The 23,859-nt window shown below is 42.0% G+C and overlaps 1 protein-coding gene across 7 annotated transcripts in view; it reads left to right on the forward strand.

Moving 5' to 3' along the window:
* sox5 (SRY-box transcription factor 5) overlaps nt 1-23,859 on the forward strand; it is a 258,081-nt gene that overhangs the window by 63,576 nt on the left and 170,646 nt on the right. For all 7 annotated transcript variants that reach the window (XM_061914079.1, XM_061914080.1, XM_061914082.1 and 4 more), the window contains one exon: nt 7,749-7,962. In XM_061914079.1, coding sequence (XP_061770063.1) covers nt 7,749-7,962 — 214 coding nt within the window. The remainder of the gene's footprint in view (nt 1-7,748; nt 7,963-23,859) is intronic.

Genomic DNA, 23,859 nt, shown 5'->3' on the forward strand with positions numbered 1-23,859 from the left:
AACATGCTTCCCTGATTCGAGTATTTGGCGAGCGCTGTTTTGTCCTACTAATTTTGGCGGTCCTTAAACTCACCCTAGTTTGTTTACATGCATAACTTTCTCTGACTCTCTAAGACGTGTTTTATGCCACTTCTTTTTCTGTCTCATTTTATCCACCAAACTTATAATGTTGTGCATGAATGCACAAAGGTGAGTTTTGTTGATGTTATTGACTTATGTGGAGTGCTAATCAGAAATATTTGGTCAGTGCATGACTGCGAGCTAATCGATGCTAACATGCTATTTAGGCTAGCTGTATGTACATATTGCATCATTATACCTCATGTATAGCTATATTTGAGCTTATTTAGTTTCATTTAAGTCCTCTTAATTTTATTTATATCTCATGACACACTACCTGTATGAAATATGGCTTTTAATTTTTTGCAGCTTTAGACCAGGGGTCACCAACGCGGTGCCCGCGGGCACCAGGTCGCCCATAAGGACCAGATGAGTCGCCCGCTGGCCTGTTCTAAAAATAGCTCAAATAACAGCACTTACCAGTGAGCTGCCTCTATTTTTTAAATGTTATTTATTTACTAGCAAGTTGGTCTTGCTTTGCTCGACATTTTTAATTCTAAGAGAGACACAACTCATAGAATTTGAAAATCCCAGAAAATATTTTAAAGACTTGGTCTTCACTTGTTTAAATAAATTAATTATTTTTTTTACTTTGCTTCTTATAACTTTCAGAAAGACAATTTTAGAGAAAAAATACAATCTTAAAAATAATAAACCTTTTTACCTTTTAAATTCCTTCCTCTTCTTTCCTGACCATTTAAATCAATGTTCAAGTATTTTTATTTTTTTTTTATTGTAGAGAATAAATACATTTTAATTTAATTCTTCATTTTAGCTTCTGTTTTTTTGACGAAGAATATTTGTGAAATATTTCTTCAAACCTATTATGATCAAAATTCAAAAAAAATATTCTGGCAAATTTCGAAAATCTGTAGAATCAAATTGAAATCTTATTTCGAAGTATTTTGAATTGATTTTAACATTTTTGTTCTGGAAAATCTAGAAGAAATAATTATTTGTCTTTGTTAGAAATATAGCTTGGTCCAATTTGTTATATATTCTAACAAAGTGCAGATTGGATTTTAACCTCTGCGATGAGGTGGTGACTTGTCCAGGGTGTACGCCGCCTTCTGCCTAAGATAGGCACCAGCGCCCCCCGCGACCCCAAAGGGAATAAGTGGTAGAAAATGGATGGATGGATTTTAACCTATTCAAAACATATCATCAAAATTCTAAAATTAATCTTAATCAGGAAAAATTACTAATGATGTTCCATAATTTCTTTTTTTAATTTTTTCCAAAAGATTCAAATTAATTAGTTTTTCTCCTCATTTTTTTCGGTTGAATTTTGAATTTTAAAGAGTTGAAATTGAAGAAAAACTATGTTTCAATAATTTTTTATTTTCGTTTTTTTTTCCTCATTTAAACTGTTCAATTAGGGGGTTTTTTTTCATCATTTATTCTCTACAAAAAAACATTCCTTAAAAGGAAAATAATGTACTACGGAATGACAGACAGAAATACCCATTTTTTTTTATATATATAGATTTATTTATTAAAGGTAAATTGATCAAATTTCTGGCAATTTATTTAAGTGTGTATCAAACTGGTAGCCCTTGGCATTACTCAGTACCCAAGAAGTAGCTCTTGGTTTCAAAAAGGTTGCTGACCCCTGATCTAGACGGATTTGTTTTTGTATTTTTGGTCCGATTTGGCTTTTTCAACATTTTGGGTTGCCAACCCCTGGTCTATAACATTGTTATAAACACATCTTTATTCACATCAAAGACAACAAAATAACATTGTTGCCATGCTTTGTTAGTCTGCAACACAAACAAATAAAGTGCATTGTTTTGCCTGACATTATAAAAACAAAAACAAATGCATCGACTTCAACCAGTTGATTACATTTTTTTTTAAATCAATAAATCTGAATATTATAATTAGTTATAATGCATACATTATTTAATATTAATTCAAATTGATCAGCAACATTAACTCAGGAGCACATTTGAACTTTAACATACAAAATAAAATGTATTCATTTACCTAGATGAGGATTCACAGTAGGTTTGTTTCAGAGCATGATACTGATAAAGCATGATCCCTGCGGTCTATACACACACACACACACACACACACACACACACACACACACACACACACCTGACCAAAGGTGGTCCGCCCACGTCACACTGCGTGCTTGGTGCATGTGCCCGAATGCAAAGTCAAATATTGAGCGTGCTGACTTATTGAGAGTGGGAAATACCACAAGGCAGTGGGGAAATACCACTGGGGAGCTGGTGAAGCGCAGGAAAAGGTAGGTGATAATGGTGGTCTTCTTGGGGGGTCTTGTAAGTGATAATGGTGGTCTTCATAGAGAGTCTTTTAAGTGATAATGGTGGTCCTCATAGGGAGTCTTCTAAGTGATAATGGTGGTCTTCACAGACCTATCGTCTGTCCCCATGGTCTGGACTGTGATCTCTGGTCCCAGACTGGAAGTTAAACATTGACCAGGTAGCCACTCCCTAATGGGCTTGATTGGTGTGTGTCACAAGTGTATAAACACATGTATACCTGTGTGTGTGTGTGTGTGTGTGTGTGTGCGTGCGTTTGTGTGTGTGTGTGTCACAGGTGTATAAACACATGTATACCTGTGTGTGTCACAGGTGTATACACACAGTATACACACATGTATACCTGTGTGTGTGTGTGTGTGTGTGTGTCACAGGTGTATACACACATGTATACGTGTGTGTGTGTGTGTGTGTGTGTCACAGGTGTAATAAACACATGTATACCTGCGTGTGTGTGTCACAGGTGTAATAAACACATGTATACCTGTGTGTGTGTGTGTGTGTGTGTGTGTCAGTTGTATAAACACATGTATGCTTGTGTGTGTGTCACAGTTGTATAAACACATGTATACCTGTGTGTGTGTGTGTGTGTCACAGGTGTAATAAACACATGTATGTGTGTGTGTGTCAGTTGTATAAACACATGTATGCTTGTGTGTGTGTCACAGTTATATAAACACATATATACCTGTGTGTGTGTGTGTGTGTGTGTGTGTGTGTCACAGGTGTATACAGACATGTATACCTGTGTGTGTGTATGTCACAGGTGTAATAAACACATGTATACCTGTGTGTGTGTCACAGTTGTATAAACACATGTATGCTTGTGTGTGTGTCACAGTTGTATAAACACATATATACCTGTGTGTGTGTGTGTGTGTCAGGTGTAATAAACACATATATACCTGTGTGTGTGTGTGTGTGTGTGTCACAAGTGTAATAAACACATGTATAGATGTGTGTGTGTGTGTGTGTGTCACAGGCGTATAAACACACACATACCTGTGTGTGTGTGTGTGTGTCACAAGTGTAGTAAACACATGTATACATGTGTGTGTGTGTGTCACAGGTGTATACACACATGTATACCTGCGTGTGTGTGTGTGTGCATGTATTTGTATCACAGTTGTACAAACACATGTGTGTGTGTGTGTGTGTGTGAAGGTGCTGGGTAGAGGTGATGGGTGGAAGGTTCTGGGTGGGGGTGGTGGGTGTAGGTGCTGAGTGGAAGGTGCTGAGAGGGGGTGGTGGAAGGTGGTGGGTGTAGGTGCTGGGTATAGGTGTTGGGTGTAAGGCGGTGGGTGGAAGGTGCTGGGTGTAGGTGCTGAGTGGAAGGTGCTGAGAGGGGGTGGGTGTAGGTGCTGGGTATAGGTGTTGGGTGTAAGGTGGTGGGTGGAAGGTGCTGGGTGTAGGTGCTGATTGGAGGGTGCTGGGTCTAGGTGCTGGGTGGAAGGTGGTGGGTGAAGTTGCCGACCCCTGTTATAGACAAATGATGGGGCGTAACAAAAAATATTGAAGAAGTAACTGTGGAGAGGCGGAGCCGATGGTAGTGGTGCTGGGTGTGGGTGCTGGGTGGAAGGTGCTGGGTGGAAGTGCTGGGTATAGGTTCTGAGTGGAAGGTGCTGAGAGGGGGTGGTGGAAGGTGGTGGGTGTAGGTGCTGGGTGGAGGTGCTGAGTGGAGGGTGCTGGGTCTAGGTGGTGGGTGGAGGGTGGTGGGTGAATTTGCTGTGGGTTGAAAGTGCTGGGTGGAGGTGCTGAGTGGAAGGTGCTGGGTGGAAGGTGCTGAGTGGAAGGTGCTAGGTGGAGATGCTGAGTGGAAGGTGTTGGGTGTAGGTTAAGGGTATAGGTGCTGGGTATAAGGTGGTGGGTGGACGGTGCTAGGTGGAGATGCTGAGTGGAAGGTGGTGAGTGTAGGTGCTGGGTATAGGTGTTGGGTGTAAGGTGGTGGGTGGGAGGTGTTGGGTGGAAGGTGCTGAGTGGAAGGTGCTAGGTGGAAATGCTGAGTGGAAGGTGGTGAGTGTAGGTGCTGGGTATAGGTGTTGGGTGTAAGGTGGTGGGTGGAAGGTGCTGGGTGTAGGCGTTGGGTGTAAGGTGGTGGGTGGAAGTTGATGGGTGTAGGTGCTGATTGGAAGGTGCTGGGTAGAGGCGGTGGGTGGAAGGTGGTGTGTGTAAGTGGTGGGTGAAAGGTGCTGGGTGGGAGGTGCTGGGTGGAGATGCTGAGTGGAAGGTGGTGGGTGTAGGTGCTGGGTGTAAGGTGGTGGGTGTAGGTGGAAGGTGTGGCCGTGTTAGCGGTGTTCTCCCTCTCAGTGTCAGAGGTGACTGGTCTCCCATCCAAACAGATGAATTGTCTTTCAAGCTGTCTTCCTGGACCTGGCTTCGCCACTTTGGAAACTTTCTTCCCGCTTTATGAATCCATCCCGGCTCCGGCTTAGTGGAGACAGCGGGGTAATTATTCCCCATGACAGCTTGGCATGAACAACACAGCCTGAGCGTGGGCTCACTTTATGATGTTTTGTAGCCCTCCTGCCACGTGTTCCCTCTTTTGTCATTCTCACACGCACACCTTGACTCAGCTCCAAGTCTGGCAGAAGTGGCGAGTCGTGCGTACTCGTACTCGTACTCGTCGCAGCGCTGGATGTCCTTCAAAGCCGAGCAGGGAAGGCTTTGTCAAGCCCACTGTTCTGTTTGTTTGTTAGTTAGTTAGTTTGTTTGTTTGTTTCTTTGTTTGTTCTGTCAAGTACCTCCAAGTCAGATTCTAGAACAAGAACACGTGTGCCCTGACTTAGCAAAACTGGCCAAGGATGAAAGTCAGGGCATTGAGTAAAAAGAAAGGAAGAGAATGATTTGATGAGTTGTTTAGGTACCAGACTATAGAACGCACTGGTACCCACTAAAACATGTTCTATATATAAGCCGCACTGGACTATAGGTCGCACATATATACGTTGTGAAATGAGCTATTTACACATAAATATTTAGTAAATGTTTGTGGCGTACCTTAATTGTTTCTAAAAGGTGTCTATAAAAGGGCAGTAAAACGGCTTATCAAACAAAACAGAAGTCATTGAGCTAGCTCTCCAATCAGCTAAACAGACTCAATAACTCCACGCTGATAGTTTGGTGAATTTGCTGAGGAATTTGTGAAAGTGAAACAATAGAAAAAGAATGCAATTGTAAGTTGATAATACTAACACAGACATGTTTAAACGTATTAGCATGTTTGCTAATGCTAACAAAGCTAGCTTCATTACATTATGATAGCGCATACAAATGTGCATGAAGACATCACACATGGGACGTTTTAGTAAGTAAGAATTGTTTTGGTTACCGTATTTTCCGTACTATAGAGCGCACCGGTATATAAGCCACTCCCCCTTATAACATTTTCCCATATATTAGCCGGACCATAAGTCACAGATATGCATGTTGTAAAATGAATTATTTACACATAAATATCCTGTAAATGTTTATTTACATACTTTGTTTCCAAACAATGTCTGTAACACGGCAGTAAAACGGCAGATCAAACAAAACAAAAGTCATGATCATGCACCCGCAAGCTGCACAAGCTATCTCTCCAATCCGCTAAACAGACTCAATAACTCCACGCTGACATTTTTGGTGACTTTACAAAACTGAAACAATAGAAAAAGAATGCCATTGTAAGTTAATAATACTAACACAGACACCTGTAAACGTGTTAGCATATTAGCTAATGCTAACGATGCTAGCTTCATTGGATTATGATAGCATGTAAAAATGTGCATGAAAACACCCCCACAGACTTCACACATGGGATGCTTTAGTAAGTAAGAATTGTTTTGGTTACCCTATTTTCCGTACTATAGAGCGCAACGGTATACAAGCCACACCCCCTAAAAACATTTTGCCATATATTAGACGCACCGGACCATAAGTCACAGATATGCACGTTGTAAAATTAATTATTTACACAGAAATATCCTGTAAATGTTTTTTTACATACTTTAATTGTTTCCAAACAGTGTCTGTAACACGGCAGTAAAACGGACGATCAAACAAAACAGAAGTCATGGTCATGCACCCGCTAGCTGCACAAGCTAGCTCTCCAATCAGCTAAACAGACTCAATAACTCCACGCTGACATTCTGATGAATTTACGAAACTGAAACAATAGAAAAAGAATGCCATTGTAAGTTAATAATACTAACAAGGACACCTGTGAACGTGTTAGCATATTAGCTAATGCTAACGATGCTAGCTTCATTAGATTACGATAGCATGTAAAAATGTGCATGAAAACACTCCCACAGACATCACACATGGGACGTTTTAGTAAGTAAGAATTGTTTTGGTTACCCTATTTTCTGTATTATACAGCGCAACGGTATACAAGCCACTCCCCCTATAAACATTTTCCCATATATTAGCTGCACCGGACCATAAGTCACAGATGTTGTAAAATGAATTATTTACTAGTTGTTTCATACCACAGTTTCCTGTTTGTTCAATGCCATAGTTAATGCTAGTTTTTTCATGCCACAGTTTCGGGTTTTTTCTATGCCATAGTTAATGCTATTGGTTTCATGCCACAGTTTCATGTTTGTTCCATGCCATAGTTAATGCTAGTTGTTTCATGCCACAGTTTTGTGTTTGTTCTATACCATAGATAATGCTAGTTGTTTCATACCACAGTTTCATGTTTGTTCAATGCCATAGTTAATGCTATTGGTTTCATGCCACATTTCCGTGCATGTTCTTTGTTAAGAAATATTCTCTGAATGTTTATTTACATACCTTAGTAGTTTCCAAATGGTGTCTGTAACACGGCAGTAAAATGGCCGATCAAACAAAACAGGAGTCATGGTCATCCACCCGCTAGCTGCGCAAAACTAGCTCTCCAATCAGCTAAACAGACTCAATAACTCCACGCTGACATTTTGATGAATTTATGAAACTGAAACAATAGAAACAGAATGCCATTGTAATAATACTAACACAGGCGTGTTAGCATATTAGCTAATGCTAACGACGCCAGCTTCATTACATTACAATAACACGTACAAATATGCCCGAAAATACTCGTACAGACATCAAACAAGGGACGTTTTTGTAAGTAAAAATTGTTTTAGTCATATTGTAAAACTTACCAAGACTGAACGGCACTTCTACTTCCGGGTGAAAGCACTACAAGGAAGGACACTGCAGAAGCCGGAATTTGGGGAACTCATCCAAACTCCTCTTTCCAGCGTCTTCGCTTGGTTTTATGCTGAGAACTATTTGTTGAGGGAAAATCCGCAAAGTGTAGTACAACAAGTGTTCTGTAATTGACACCAAAATCTTTTCCTCCAGGAGCTGGAAGGCTCCAAGGGCAACTCCTTGAGCCCTTACACCCAGCACAGCGCTACCTCACCGGGCAAGGAGGAGGGCGGCGGCGGGGGTCGACCCTGCAGCGAGGGGGGCGCCACCGCGGGCACGCCGGAGAGACGTAAGGGCAGCCTGGCGGACGTGGTGGATTCACTGAAGCAGCGCAAGATGGAGGAGCTGATCAAGAACGAGCCGGAAGGTCAGTCCTCTTTCCGTCTTCTCTCTTTTTTTCCTCGCGGCGCACCTTTGCCTTTGCACCTTTTCAACAGGTGCAACAACGCATGGATTCAAGATAGCTAACAATATGGTTTTTGTAAAAAAAGAACCGCCTATACTGGACTCTTGGAAAGAGTCAATGTGTCATGATCTGTAGTCCGGATCATGGTTTTGTTATGTTCTGTTAGTTTTGGACTCTTTTCGTTCCTGTTTGACACCTAAGTTTGTTTTAGTTGCTATGGCTACTTATGATTTTCACCTGCCTCTGGTGTTCGGGACTCGCACCTGCGTCTAATCAGAGGGCTATTTAAGCCTGCTTTTGCCAGTCACTCGTCCTGGCGTCATTATTGGTTTCATGCCACAGTTTCGTGTTTGTTTTTATGCCATAGTTAATGCTATTGGTTTCATGCCACAGTTTCATGTTTGTTCTATGCCATAGTTAATGCTAGTTGTTTCATGCCACAGTTTTGTATTTGTTCTATGCCATAGGTAATGCTAGTTGTTTCATACCACAGTTTCGTGTTTGTTCAATGCCATAGTTAATGCTATTGGTTTCATGCCACAGTTTCGTGTTTGTTCTATGCCATAGTTAATGCTAGTTGTTTCATGCCACAGTTTCGTGTCTGTACTATGCCGTAGTTAATGCTATTGGTTTCACGCCACAGTTTCATGTTTGTTCTATGCCATAGTAATGCTAGTTGTTTCATGCCACGGTTTCATGTTTGTTCTTTGCCATAGTTAATGCTAGTTGTTTCATGCCACAGTTTCATGTTGGTTTTATGCCATAGTTAATGCTATTTTTTTCATGCCACAGTTTCATGTTTGTTCCATGCCATAGTTAAGGCTAGTTTTATGCCACGGTTTCATGTTTGTTCTTTGCCATGGTTAATGCTAGTTGTTTCATACCACAGTTCCGTGTTTGTTCTATGCCATACTTAATGCTATTGGCTTCATGCCACAGTTTCGTGTTTGTACTATGCCATAGTTAATGCTAGTTGTTTCATGCCACAGTTTCGTGTTTGTTCTATACCATGGTTCAATGCTATTCGTTCATGCCACAGTTCCGTGTTTGTTCTATGCCATACTTTATGCTAGTTGTTTCATGCCACAGTTTCATGTTTGTTCTATGCCATAGTTAATGCTAGTTGTTTCATGCCACAGTTTCATGTTTGTCCTATGCCATAGTTAATGCTAGTTTTTTCATGCCCCAGTTTTGTGTTTGTTCTATGCTGTAGCTAATGCTAGTTGTTTTATGCCACAGTTCAATGTTTATTCTTTGCCATAGTTAATGCAATTTGTTTCATGCCACAGTTTCATGTTTGTTCTATGCCATAGTTAATGCTATTGGTTTCATGCCACAGTTTCATGTTTGTTCTATGCCATAGTTAATTGTTTTAGTTGTATTGAAAAACTTACAAAACGTCGCTTGGAGCAATGAATGAAGACTCTACACAAGTATAAACGCTATGGATGGCGAGAATACAAAACGGCACTTCTACTTCCGGTTGAAAGCACTAAATGGAAGGACACGCCAATGGGCAAACTCCTCTGAAAGCTGGCGCCGTAGCACACACAATAAGACACCTTTTCTGTTTATATAAAAGTCCCTAAAATCAGCCGCGCCGCTTGAGAAGCCGCAGGGTGCAAAGCGTGGGGAAAAAAAGCGATGAAAGGAGTGGCGCATTTAAAGCAGGTCTTGCCTCAGACAGATGGAGTTCAAATTACCCTTTGGCCAACTCTAATGACCCTTCTGGAAGGTAAACAAGAGATTAAGTCCGCATGTGATGGTGATAATGTGACAACAGGTGTGCGATATAAATACTTATTTTGCAAAACAACTACCACAGCAGCCAAGAAGGTTAGTGAGGCAAGTGTAGTGTTTACCTTCTCCTGGTTTTTACCTCCATAGTACACGTGCAGGACTTCTCCTGGTGTTTACCTCCATAGTACATGTGCAAGACTTCTCCTGGTGTTTACCTCCATAGTACATGTGCAAGACTTCTCCTGGTGTTTTCGTCCATAGTACATCTGCAGGACTTCTCCTAGTGTTTACCTCCATCGTACATGTGCAGGACTTCTCCTGGTGTTTAACTCCATCGTACATCTGCAGGACTTCTCCTGGTGTTTTTTTGTTTTTTTGACAACCTGGTCTTGATACACCTTAGAAGTGGTGCAAAGTGGTTCAAAATGGAACGTACCGGCAAAAGGGCCTTGGCGCCTCCAGACCTTGCACACACACAAAACCCTGGCATGAGAGAAAGACCGAGGAAAAAAGGGAACAAGAGAGAGAGAGAGGGGCGGTATTGAAGGGCCGGATAAAAATCGGGCTGGCTATTGTTTGTCTGTGGGTGCTCACAAAGACCATTAGCTGCAAACAGCAGGTTGGGATGAAATTTTAATGAAGGCTTTAATCATTATGAAAGGCCTGGAATATTACACTCACACACACACACACACACGCGCACACACACACACACACACACACACACACACACACGCACGCACACACATATGCACACACATATGCACACACACTCTTGCTTCCAGCTGCATCAATGACCCACACACACGCACGTACACACACACACACACACACACACACACACACACACACACACACACACACACACACACACACACACGCACACACACACATACGCACACACACTTGCTTCCAGCTGGATCAATGACCCACACACACACACACACACACACAAGAGGACACAAAATGGGTCAAAAAACAATAAACATCTTGAAACAGAAGAGGCTGGACTTTTAACAGAGGCTGGCCTGGAGCGGGACAACACACACACACACACACACACACACACACACACACACACACACACACACACACACACACAAAGAAAGTTTTAGAGCTGGAGTTTTGTGTCCAGCGATGCTCTACTTAAGGTAGATGAATGGAGCTCCAATGTGTGCTAGGTCAAAGGGAATCTACTGATTAGACATGAAGACATTTAATGCACCTCTATACGTGTGTGTGTGTGTGTGAGTGTGTGTGTTGCGGCTAATAAATGACTAGCCGTGTTGTCCCCCACGGCCTGGCCTGATCATGCTCCGCTGCTCTTCTGCTCTCTTCATTCATCTTCTTTCTTACTCTACCGACCACCTGCTACCCCTGGAGATAACACACACACACACACACACACTTGCACACACACACATGCACACACACACACGCTGCACAACCATCCAGGTGCGTATACATTCCTAGAGAGCAACAGGATGGAATAACCAAAGGCGGTGCCATGTGGAATAGGGAGTCACAGCAGGGGGTCCGGAGAGGGGGGGGGGGTTGGGCGTCATGAAGAGCCAGGGGATGAAGGTCTTCCTTTTGGCTCGGCCTTTGACCTCTTGTTAGCCCGGGCTGGATGTGGGAAGGATGGACGAGTAGGCAGGTAGAGTGATGGATGGCCAATAAACGGGGGTGTGGCTGGCATGTTGGATGGATGTCAGGGGCAGAGGTGGGTAGTAACGCGCTACATTTATTCCGTTACATCTACTTGAGTAACCTTTGCGGTATTTTGTACTCATAAGAATAGTTTTAATGCAACATACGTTTACTTTTACTTGAGTATATTTATAGAGAAGAAACGCTGCTTTTACTCCGCTCCATTCCATTGAATGCAGCTTCAAAATGAAACAATGTAGTATCTGTTAGTCTACAAAATAACATTATTCCGCATTCGGTGGAAGATTACCGTATTTAAATTTGCCGGATGAGATCTGCATTCCCAGAGTCCTTATTTTTACAATTAGAATTATTTTTTGCGCAGCACTCACAGAGAGGTGGATGAGCAGAGGGGCGGAGCAACGTCGGATGGCTTGATTGACGGCTCGCTCGATGTACATTGAGGGCGGGGTCTTGGCCTTTGCCTCAAGCCGGAGACCCCTGATGTCCGCACGCCGTGGCGGCCTGGACATGCCAAGTCAATGACAGATGTCGCACAACACACACACACACATACACACACACACACACACACACACACACAAACACACACACACACACACACTATTGTTTGTTACCTTCTTGAGAACATACTATGTAAATCTAAAAAACCTTGTGAACAATTTGTTGGATTTTCACAAGAAAAACAAAACATTTTAACAGTATTATATTAAAAGTCGTAATTTTACTCAACGCAAGTCAAAATTTTACAAGAAAACTGAACCATTGTGCAATATTATGATAAAAGTTGGAATTTTACTCAATAACAGTCGCAATTCTACAAGAAAAGTTTAAAATGTTGACAACTTTCGGAAAACAGTCGTAAAATCAGCTGTTCACCTGGCGGGTTTATTCGGGGGGAAAATTGGAAAGTCTTTCTTTAACTACCGGGTTGTTTTATCATATATTGCTGCCTTTGCACCTGTCAATGTTAACTTTTGTATGCACATTAAATCCACAAAAAAAATCCTGACTTTGGAGCAATGTTCACAGACTCTAGCATTTAGTTCTGTATTAGATGCAATGGTCTTCCGTATCGGGACCATTATTTCGGTCCTAACTTATGGAAGGTACTTTTCCTTGTTGATGTCTCAAGAATATTATAAACACACACACACACACACACACACACACACACACACACACACACACACACACACACACACACACACACACACACAAACACACACACACACACACACACAAACACATACACACACACTGTCTGTTACCTTCTTGAGAACATACTATGCAAATATAAAAAACCTTGTGAAAAATGTGTTGGATTTTCACAAGAAAAACTAAAAATTTGAACAGTATTATATTAAAAGTCGTCATTTTACTCAACGCAAGTCAAAATTTTACAGGAAAACTGAACATTTGTGCAATATTATGATAAAGGTTGGAATTTTACTCAATAACAGTCGCAATTTTACAAGAAAAGCTTAAAATTTTGACAACTTTCGGAAAACAGTCTTAAAATCAGCTGTTCACCTGGCGGGTTTATTCAGGGGGGAGATTGGAAAGTCCTTCTTTAACTACCAGGTTGTTTTATCATATATTGCTGCCTTTGCACCTGTCAATGTTTACTTTTTTATGCACATTAAATCAACAGAAAAATCCTGACTTTGGAGCAATGTTCACAGACTCTAGTTTTTGGCTCTCTATTAGATGCAATGGTCTTCCGTATTGGTACCATGATTTCGGTCCTATCTTATGGAAGGTACTTTTCCTTGTTGATGTCTCAAGAATAGTATAAACACACACACACACACACACACACACACACACACACACACACTGTCTGTTACCTCCTTGAGAACATACTATGCAAATATAAAAAACCTTGTGAAAAATGTGTTGGATTTTTACAAGAAAAACAAAAAATTTTAACAGTATTATAATAAAAGTCGTCATTTTACTCAACACAAGTCAAAATTTTACAGGAAAACTGAACATGTGTGCAATATTATGATACAAATTGGAATTTTACTCAATAACAGTCGCAATTCTACAAGAAAAGCTTAAAATTTTGACAACTTTCGGAAAACAGTCGTAAAATCAGCTGTTCATCTGGCGGGTTTATTCGGGGGGAAAATTGGAAAGTCCTTCTTTAACTACCAGGTTGTTTTATCATATATTGCTGCCTTTGCACCTGTCAATGTTTACTTTTGTAAACATTGACATTAAATCAACAAAAAAATCCTGACTTTGGAGCAATGTTCACAGACTCTAGTATTTGGTTCTCTATTAGATGCAATGGTCTTCCGTATTGGGACCATGATTTCGGTCCTAATTTATGGAAGGTACTTTTCCTTGTTGATGTCTCAAGAATGGTATAAACACACACACACACACACACACACACACACACACACACACACACACACACACACACACACACACATGCTCAGTGAGGCATTTTGTAGGCCAGCACTTAGGCCATTGTGGCCGCCGCTCCTCACGCCTGCCTTCACTCCAGTGGGCGACAAAGGAAGGCGGGGACCAAGAAGGTGGAGAATGGATGGATGGACGGATGGGTGGAGGTGGCTTTGGCTTCAGGCCTCCATCACCTCCCCCCTGCACTTGCTTTGTGTCATCCAACATGCTAAGCACATACAAGACCCTCTCCTCTTAGCCTCCAGCCCACTAGTGGCCCCAGACCAGACCAGGGGTGTCCAAAGTGCGGCCCGGGGATTACTAGCGCTTTTCTTTTACAGTCCCTGGCACAGTCGTTAGCACTTTAACGTTAGCATTGTAGCTGTTTTTCCAGCCAATTTAGCAGGTATGCTTCAGAATAATATATTTTGTGACTAGAGGCACGTTACTGTTAGCATTTCAGCAACCTAACATTAGCATGGTAGCATTTTGTGCTAATTCCGTAGGTATACACATCCGTCGTATTTTGGTACTTGATGCATGCTAATGTTAACATTCTTGCATATTAAACACATTTTTAAGACACACACCTGACAAAGGTAGATATGTACATACATCCATATTTTTGAGTTAAATCTTTTGTTCCGGAGTGGTATTTGAAATAGCTAGTGTTTTATTCAGTACCCTGTTTAGCTTTTCCCTATCTCCTGTCGCTAGTACACTGTAGACGACCTTGTAATCGGAATGCAGGATGTGGTCCGATCAACTAGGGCGATGTGAATTGAATGTGTATGTGCATAGATGGTCTCCCAAAGCTTTGGATTAAAAAATATCAAAATGAGCTACTCTGTCTGGGGGCGGCATGGCGTGGTGGGTAGAGCGGCCGTGCCAGAAACCTGAGGGTTGCAGGTTCGCTTCCCACCTATTGACATCCAAATCGCTACCGTTGTGTCATTGGGCAGGACACTTCACCCTTGCCCCCGGTGCCACTCACACTGGTGAATGAATGATGAATTAATGATTGGTGGTGGTCGGAGGGGCCGTAGGCGCAAACTGGCAGCCACGCATCAGTCAGTCTACCCCAGGGCAGCTGTGGCTACATATATAGCTTACCACCACCAGGTGTGAATGAATGATGGGTTCCCACTTCTCCGTGAGGGCTTTGAGTATCTAACTATAGAAAAGTGCGATATAAATCTAATCCTTTATTATTATTATTATTATTATTATTATTCATTTAAAACCAGCTTATGTCTCATCGAAAGAACTTGGGAGTGAACAGTCGCTTAAATTCCCTGGGAGGAAGAACTGGTCCAAACACAACACACCTCAGAATTAAACATTTTGTGACTTGAAGCACGTTACAGTTAGCATTTTAGCATCGTACAATTAGAATGATAACATTTTTTAGCAAGTAACACCTTAGTGTCATATATTGAGTTATTTGAAAAACAATACCTGTCAGCATTTTTGCTATTTTTTTAGCTATTTTTGTAGGTATACACCTCAGTCATAATTTGCGACTCGATGCATGCTAATGTTAGCGTGCTAGCGTTTTAAACACATGTTTCAGACACATACATCAGAATAAAACATTTTGTGACTTGGGGCATGTTACAGTTTGCATTTTTAACATCTTAACATTAGCACGGCAACATTTTTTAGCTAATTTAGTAGGTGTACGCCTCAGTGTCAAATATTTTGTTATTTGACAAATGGTACCTGTTAGTATGCTTGCTATTTTTTAGCTATTTTGTAGGCATACACCTTAGTCCTATTTTGGTGCTTGATGCATGCTAATGATAGCATTCTTGCATTTTAAACATATTTTTCAGACACACACCTCAGAATTAAACATTTTGGGACTTGATGCACGTTACAGTTAGCATTTTAGCATCGTAAAATTAGAATGGTAACATTGTTTAGCAATAACACCTCAGTGTCATATATTATGGTATTTGACAAACAATGCCTGTTAGCATGCTTGCTATTTTGTAGCTATTTTTGTAAGTATACACCTCAGTCATAATTTGCTACTTGATGCATGCTAATGTTAGCGTGCTAGAATTTTAAACACATGTTTCAGAAACACACCTCAGTGTAATACATGTTGTGACTTGAAGCTTGTTACAGTTAGCATTTTAGCATCTTAACATTAGCATGGTAACATGTTTTAGCTAATTTAGCAGGTGTACGCCTAAGTGTCATATATGTTGTAACTTAACAAATGATACCTGTTAGCATGTTTGCTGTTTTTTAGCTATTTCTGTAGGTATACACCTCAGTCATGTTTTGTTACTTGATGCATGCTAATGTTAGCATGCTAGCATTTTAAACACATTTTTTTTCAGTTGCATATCCCAGAGTGATACATTTTGTGACTTGAGGCATGTTACAGCTAGCATTTTAGCATCTTTACATTAGCAAGGTAGCTTTTTTTAGCTAATTTAGCAGGTGTATGCCTCAGTGTCATAAATCGTGTTACTTGACTAACAATGTATGTTAGCATGCTTGCTGTGGTTAGCTATTTTTGTAGGTATACACCTCAGTCATATTTTGGTACATGGTAATGTTATCATTCTTGCATTTTAAACACATTTTTCAGACACATACCTGAGTGTAATACAAGTTGTGACTTGAATCTTGGTTAGCATTTTAGCATCGTTACATTAACATGACAGCTTTATTTTATTATTTTTTTATTTTTTAGCTGTATTAGCAGGTATATGTGTAAGTGTTTTTAGGGTTAGCTATTTTATAGGTATACACCTCAGTCATATTTTGGTACTTGATGAATGCTAATGTTAGCATTCTAGCATTATAAACACATTTTTCAGACACACACCTAGTGTAATACATGTTGTGACTTGAAGCATGTTACAGTTAGCATTTTAGCATCGTTACATTAGCATGGCGGCTTTTTATTATTATTTTTTTTAGCTACATTAGCAGGTATATGTTATAGTGTTTTTAGGGTTAGCTATTTTTGTAGGTATACACCTCAGTCATGTTTTGGTACTGGATGAATGGTAATGTTAGCATGCTAGCATTCTAAACACACTTTAAACACATTTTTTGGACACAGACCTGAGTGTAATACATGTTGTGACTTGAAGCATCTTAGAGTTAACATTTTAGCATCGTTCCATTAGCATGGCGGCTTTTTGTTTTTTAGCTATATTAGCAGGTATATGTTTCAGTGTTTTTAGGTTAGCTATTTTTTGTAGGTATACACCTCTGTCATGTTTTGGTACTGGATGAATGCTAATGTTAGCATTTTAGTATTTTAAACACATTTTTCAGACACAGACCGAAGTGTAATACATGTTGTAACTTGAAGCATGTTAGAGTTAACATTTTAGCATCGTTAAATTAGCATGGCGTCTTTTTTTTTTTTTTTTTAGCTATATTAGCAGGTATACGTGTCAGTGTTTTTAGGGTTAGCTATTTTTTGTAGGTATACACCTCAGTCATATTTTGGTACGAGTTAATGTTAGCATTCTTGCATTTTAAACACATTTTTCAGACACACACCTGAGTGTAATACATATTGTGACTTGAAACATGTTACAGTTAGCATTTTAGCATCGATACATTTTTTTTTTAGCTGTATTAGCAGGTATATGCCTCAGTGTCAAATATTTTGGTTTGTGAAGTATATGTTATTTTGGCACTCTACTGTTAGCATTTTAGCTTTTTTTTTAGCTCATGTCTTTCTATTACCCGACGTGCTAACTGTTAGCCGGTTTTGAAGGCGAAAACCAGCAAAAATGGCCCCTGGCTGCGTCAGTCCGTGGCCCTCGGAGGCGAAAACTTGCGATTGGTTCAAGTTCCCGCCGAAGATGCTTTAATTTCTGAAGTGCATCCTCCCGTCCACGAAGAGCGCCTTCCGCGTTTTGGTTTTGCTTTCTCCTCTGCTTTCAACCTGAGGGCCCCCTTGTGAGGGCCCCCATTGTCAGGGCCCCCCCCCCTTGTTCGAGTCACATGTTCTTATTGAATTGTCCGCCTCTCCGCCGCGTTTCTGCCAGACAATCGGCGGGGATGAAACTCCTTTCTGCCCTTTCTTCTCACTCCAGATGAGCGATATCCAGGAGATGAATAGTGTGCCAGTGTGTGTGTGTGTGTGTGTGTGTTGGGAAAAGCAGTGCCCCAGCTTTTGTCCGATACGGGAGAATAAAGGGGTTTAGAGAGAGCAGAGAGGTTCCTGTGGTTTTCCTGATGGTGTGTGTGTGTGTGTGTGTGTGTGTGTGTGTGTGTGTGTGTGTGTGTGTGTGTGTGTGTGTGTGTGTGTGTTGTGTGTGTGTGTGTGTGTGTGTGTTATCGGCCTCCCGGCGTGGCATTAAGTTAAGGACAAAGACTTGAGGTTCATGAATCAGCCGAGGCTTCCAAGCTTGGCTATTGTGTCCGAGTCACAGTGTGAGTGTCCTGCTGCATGCTGAGTGTGTGTGTGTGTGTGTGTGTGTGTGTGTGTGTGTGTGTGTGTGTGTGTGTGTGTGTGTGTGTGTGTGTGTGGTCATATCTGGTGGCGAGTCAATACGGCGAACATGCGGCGAATGTGCGCGTCACATGGCTCCCCAAAAATAATTGACAGGCCGCCATGATGCCCCGCCCCCCTCGCCCACCCCCGCCACAATCCCACTCGTGTTCTTCGCTTCCCAATCAAATCACCAATTTACATTTCCTCATAAACTCCGCTGCTTCGCCCGCCCCGTTTTGTTGTTTCTCCTCGCCATGGAGAGGCCCCAGGAATGTTTTTTCTTCTTCGTTTTTTTCGGTGCGCTGCATAATGGCTTTGAGGTTTTAAAGGCCTACTGGAATGAGATTTTCCTTTTTAAACGGGGATAGCAGGTCTATTCTATGTGTCATACTTGATCATTTCGCCATATTTTTGCTGAAAGGATTTAGTAGAGAACATCCAAGAGGAAAGTTCACAACTTTTGGTCGCTAATAAAATAAAGCCTTGCCTGTACCGGAAGTAGCAGACGATGTGCGCGTGACGTCACGGGTTGTGGAGCTCCTCACATCCTCACATTCTTTATAATCATGGCCACCAGCAGCTAAGAGCGATTCGGACCGAGAAAGCGACAATTTCCCCATTAATTTGAGCCAAGATGAAATATTCGTGGATGAGGAAAGTTAGAGTGAAACACTAAAAGATGGGATGAATAGTGTGTGTGTGTTGGGAAAAGCAGTGCCCCAGCTTTTGTCCGATACGGGAGCATAGAGGGGTTTAGAGAGAGCAGAGAGGGTCCTGTGGTTTTCCTGATGGTGTGTGTGTGTGTGTGTGTGTGTGTGTGTGTGTGTGTGTGTGTTGTGTGTGTGTGTGTGTTATCGGCCTCCCGGCGTGGCATTAAGTTAAGGACAAAGACTTGAGGTTCATGATGTGCGCGTGACGTCACGGGTTGTGGAGCTCCTCACATCCGAACATTTTTTACAATCATGGCCACCAGCAGCTAGAGTGATTCGAACCGAGAAAGCGACAATTTCCCCATTCATTTGAGCCAAGATGAAATATTCGTGGATGAGGAAAGTTAGAGTAAAGCACTAAAAAAAAACAAAAAACAAGGCGACGGCTCCAGTCGGCGGCAGTGGGAGAGTTTCAGATGTTATTAGACACATTTGCTAGGATAATTCTGGAAAATCCCTTATCTGCTTATTGTGTTAATAGTATTTTAGTGAGATTATAAAGTCATACCTGAAAGTCGGATGGCTGGTGAACGCCAGTGTCTCTGAGAGAATAGATAGATAAGTCGGGACCCAGGATGGACCGCTCGTCCAGAGTCGGGACCCAGGATGGACCGCTCGCCTATGTATTGACTGGGGACATCTCTGCGCTGCTGATCCGCCTCCGCTTGGGATGGTTTCCTGCTGGCTCCACTGTGGACTGGACTCTCACTATTATGTTGGATCCACTATGGACTGGACTCTCACTATTATGTTAGATCCACTATGGACTGGACTCTCACTATTATGTTAGATCCACTATGGACTGGACTCCCTACTACTATGTTGGATCCACTATGGACTGGACTCTCCACTTGGGATGGTTTCCTGCTGGCTCCGCTGTGGACGGGACTCTCTCTGCTGTGTCGGATCCACTTTGGACTGGACTCTCACGGTTGTGTTGGATCCACATATGCGGTCCTCTCCAAGGTTTCTCATAGTCATTATTGTCACCGACGTCCCACTGGGTGTAAGTTTTCCTTGCCTTATGTGGGCTCTACCGAGGATGGCGTTGTGGTTTGTGCTGCGGTTTGTGCAACCCTTTGAGACACTAGTGATTTAGGGCTATATAAATATTCATAGATAGATAGTACTTTATTGATTCCTTCAGGAGAGTTCCTTCAGGAAAATTAAAATTCCAGCAGCAGTGTACAGAGTTCAGATCAATTAAAAAAAAAGTAAAAAGTTAATAATGGGGGTTTAAACGGAAACAAAATAGAGAAATATTACAATAAGAATAAAAATAAAAAGCAACAATGGGAATAAAAATATAACAGTAAAATAAAAATATAACAAGATACCTTGCTACTAATAAACTAATGTACAAATTCCAATCCGGCTTCAGAACTAACCACTCCACTGACACATGCCTTCTCTATCTGAGCGACCATATCAAACAAGAGGTGGACGCGGGCAAATACTGCGGCATGGTCATGCTGGACCTTCAGAAGGCCTTTGACACCGTTAACCATGCTATACTGTTGGATAAGCTCCGAGCAATCGGATTCGACGAAACCTCATCAAGCTGGATGCAATCTTACTTGGAGGGGAGGAAACAGGTGGTAGAGGTGAACGGCACCATGTCCCCTCCCCTCTCAGTAAGCTGTGGAGTCCCCCAAGGCAGTATACTAGGACCTTTACTGTTCCTAATACACGTGAATGACTTGCCATCAGCATGCCACTGTGAATTGTTCCTGTTTGCGGATGACTCGGCCCTGCTGGTATCCGGCAAGGACAAGTCACAGGTGGAACAAATCCTCAGTGCGGACCTTCTCAATATTTGCACCTGGCTCGCTGACAACAAGCTATCCATACTCTTTGGTAAAACGGAATCCATCCTATTTGGGTCCCATATCAAACTTAAGAAGGTCAGTGACTTCACTATAAAAGTGGGTGACATTGTTATCACCAGGAAGGATGAGATCACCTACCTAGGTTCCATTCTAGAGGCTAATCTTTCCTGTGATAAAATGGCAACCAAGGTGATCAAAAAGGTCAACCAAAGAACGAGATTCCTCTACAGAATCTCCTCTCTGGTCAACAAAAACACCTTGAGGATTCTAGCGGGAACTCTCATTCAACCCTTCTTCGATTACGCTTGCACCTCCTGGTACCCCAGCACCTCCAAAACCCTCAAATCTAGACTCCAAACATCCCAGAATAAGCTAATCCGGTTACTTTTAGACCTCCACCCCAGATCACACCTCAATCCAACCCACTTCTCCAAAGTGGGCTGGCTCAGGGTGGAGGACAGAGTAAAACAACTTGCACTGAGCCTAGTCTATAAAATCCGCTACACCTCCTTGATCCCGAAGTACATGTCAAACTACTTCCTTAACGTAAATGACCGCCATAACCACAACACCAGGGGGAGCTCCACAAACCACGTTAAACCCAGATTTCGATCTAACAAAGGTCTTAACTCATTCTCTTTCTATGCCACATCAATGTGGAATGCACTCCCAACAGGTGTAAAAGTAAGTGCATCTCTATATTCCTTCAAAACCGCTCTAAAACAACACCTCCAGGCAACTTCAACACTTTACTAATACCCTCCTCCATTCACATCCCATCTCCCCGGATTATAAATAACTCAAATGTACTTCTAATGTATATACTTGTTCTTATGCTATGTGAACTCACTATGTTCTCTGCTGGCTGTACATATCCTACTAAATAAGACCTACACTGTTTCAATGTCCACATTTCTCTGTTGATGCAATTGTTGATGACTGAAGTTCTGATATCAACCAAAGCTCCCCACCCACCCCTCGGATTGTAAATAATGTAAATAATTCAATGTACATACTATGATGATTAACTTGTGTGATGACTGTATTATGTTGATAGTATATATTTGTACCATGAATTGATTAACGTGGACCCCGACTTAAACAAGTTGAAAAACTTATTCGGGTGTTACCATTTAGTGGTCAATTGTACGGAATATGTACTGAACTGTGCAATCTACTAATAAAAGTATCAATCAATCAATCAATCAAAAAAAACGTTTTGATTCTATTAGTCCCGCGCCTTAGAAGCCGAGGAGCCAAGATCACAGCTGCCTTTTCGAGCTGCAGGATGAAGTCGCGTAATCCACTCAAGTCTCCGGTAAGAGCCGACTTAATACCACAATTTTCCCATCCAAAAAACTTGCTGGTTGACGTAGAGAAACATGTTCACTTGACCCGCTCTGTGTTAAAGCTTCACAGCAAACAAAGAAACCCCGGCTTTGTTTAGGTTGATAAAGGCAGCTGCAATCCACCGCTTTCCACTGACAGCGTTCTTCTTTGACGTCTCCACTATTAATTGAACAAATTGCAAAAGATTCAGCAACGCAGATGTCCAAAATACTGTGTGATTATGCAATGAAAAGAGACGACTTTAAACCATCCTGAAAGCCACCTCGCAAAGACGCGCACTTCGTTTTTACTCCACTGCATGCAGGACTCTAGTCAATCAATCAATCAATCAATCAATCAATCAATCATGGAGGTCATGATGGCAAGATCCATCTGGTTTTCCAGCTGAAGGATGTGGGATTATGACGCCAGGAAAGAGACGAACAGTAGCCTGGATAGCAGGCGCAGGACCTTCAAACATGACTTTTAACACCATCACCCGGAACATGTGGGTGTGGTCACACCATCACCTGGAACATGTTAATGTGGTCACACCATCACCTGGAACATGTTAATGTGGTCACACCATCACCTGGAACATGTTAATGTGGTCACACCATCACCTGGAACATGTTAATGTGGTCACACCATCACCTGGAACATGTTAATGTGGTCACACCATCACCTGGAACATGTGGGTGTGGTCACACCATCACCTGGAACATGTCGATGTGGTCACACCATCACCTGGAATATGTTAATGTGGTCGCACCATCACCTGGAACATGTTAATATGGTCACACCATCACCTGGAACATGTTAATGTGGTCACACCATCACCTGGAACATGTTAATGTGGTCACACCATCACCGGGAACATGTTAATGTGGTCACACCATCACCTGGAACATGTGGGTGTGGTCACACCATCACCTGGAACATGTCGATGTGGTCACACCATCACCTGGAATATGTTAATGTGGTCGCACCATCACCTGGAACATGTTAATGTGGTCACACCATCACCTGGAACATGTTAATGTGGTCACACCATCACCTGGAACATGTTAATGTGGTCACACCATCACCTGGAACATGTTGGTCACACCATCACCTGGAACATGTTAATGTGGTCACACCATCACCTGGAACATGTTGGTCACACCATCACCTGGAACATGTTAATGTGGTCACACCATCACCTGGAACATGTTAATGTGGTCACACCATCACCTGGAACATGTGGGTGTGGTCACACCATCACCTGGAACATGTTAATGTGGTCACAACATCACCTGGAACATGTTAATGTGGTCACACCATCACCTGGAACATGTTAATGTGGTCACAAGATCACCTGGAACATGTTAATGTGTTCACACCATCACCTGGAACATGTCGGTGTGATTAATGGCTTTGCAAAGTAGAGTTTTAACTTGCACTTAGAGATGTGGCGACCAACTGTAGCTACTAACTGTTTTCTGACGTGTTCCTGAGCCCATGTGGTGATATCCTTTACAGACTGAGGTGGCTTTTTGAAGCAGTACCACCTGAGGGACCCAAGGTCACGGGCGTTCAATGTTTTTTTTTTTGGCCTGGCCGCTTTCGTGCACTGATTTCTCTTGATTCTCTGAACTTGTTGATGATATTCTGGACCGCGAATGGTGAAATCCCTACATTCCAT

This window comes from Nerophis ophidion, linkage group LG10, assembly GCF_033978795.1.
Source record: "Nerophis ophidion isolate RoL-2023_Sa linkage group LG10, RoL_Noph_v1.0, whole genome shotgun sequence".
In the NCBI taxonomy this organism is placed as follows: Eukaryota; Metazoa; Chordata; class Actinopteri; order Syngnathiformes; family Syngnathidae; genus Nerophis; species Nerophis ophidion.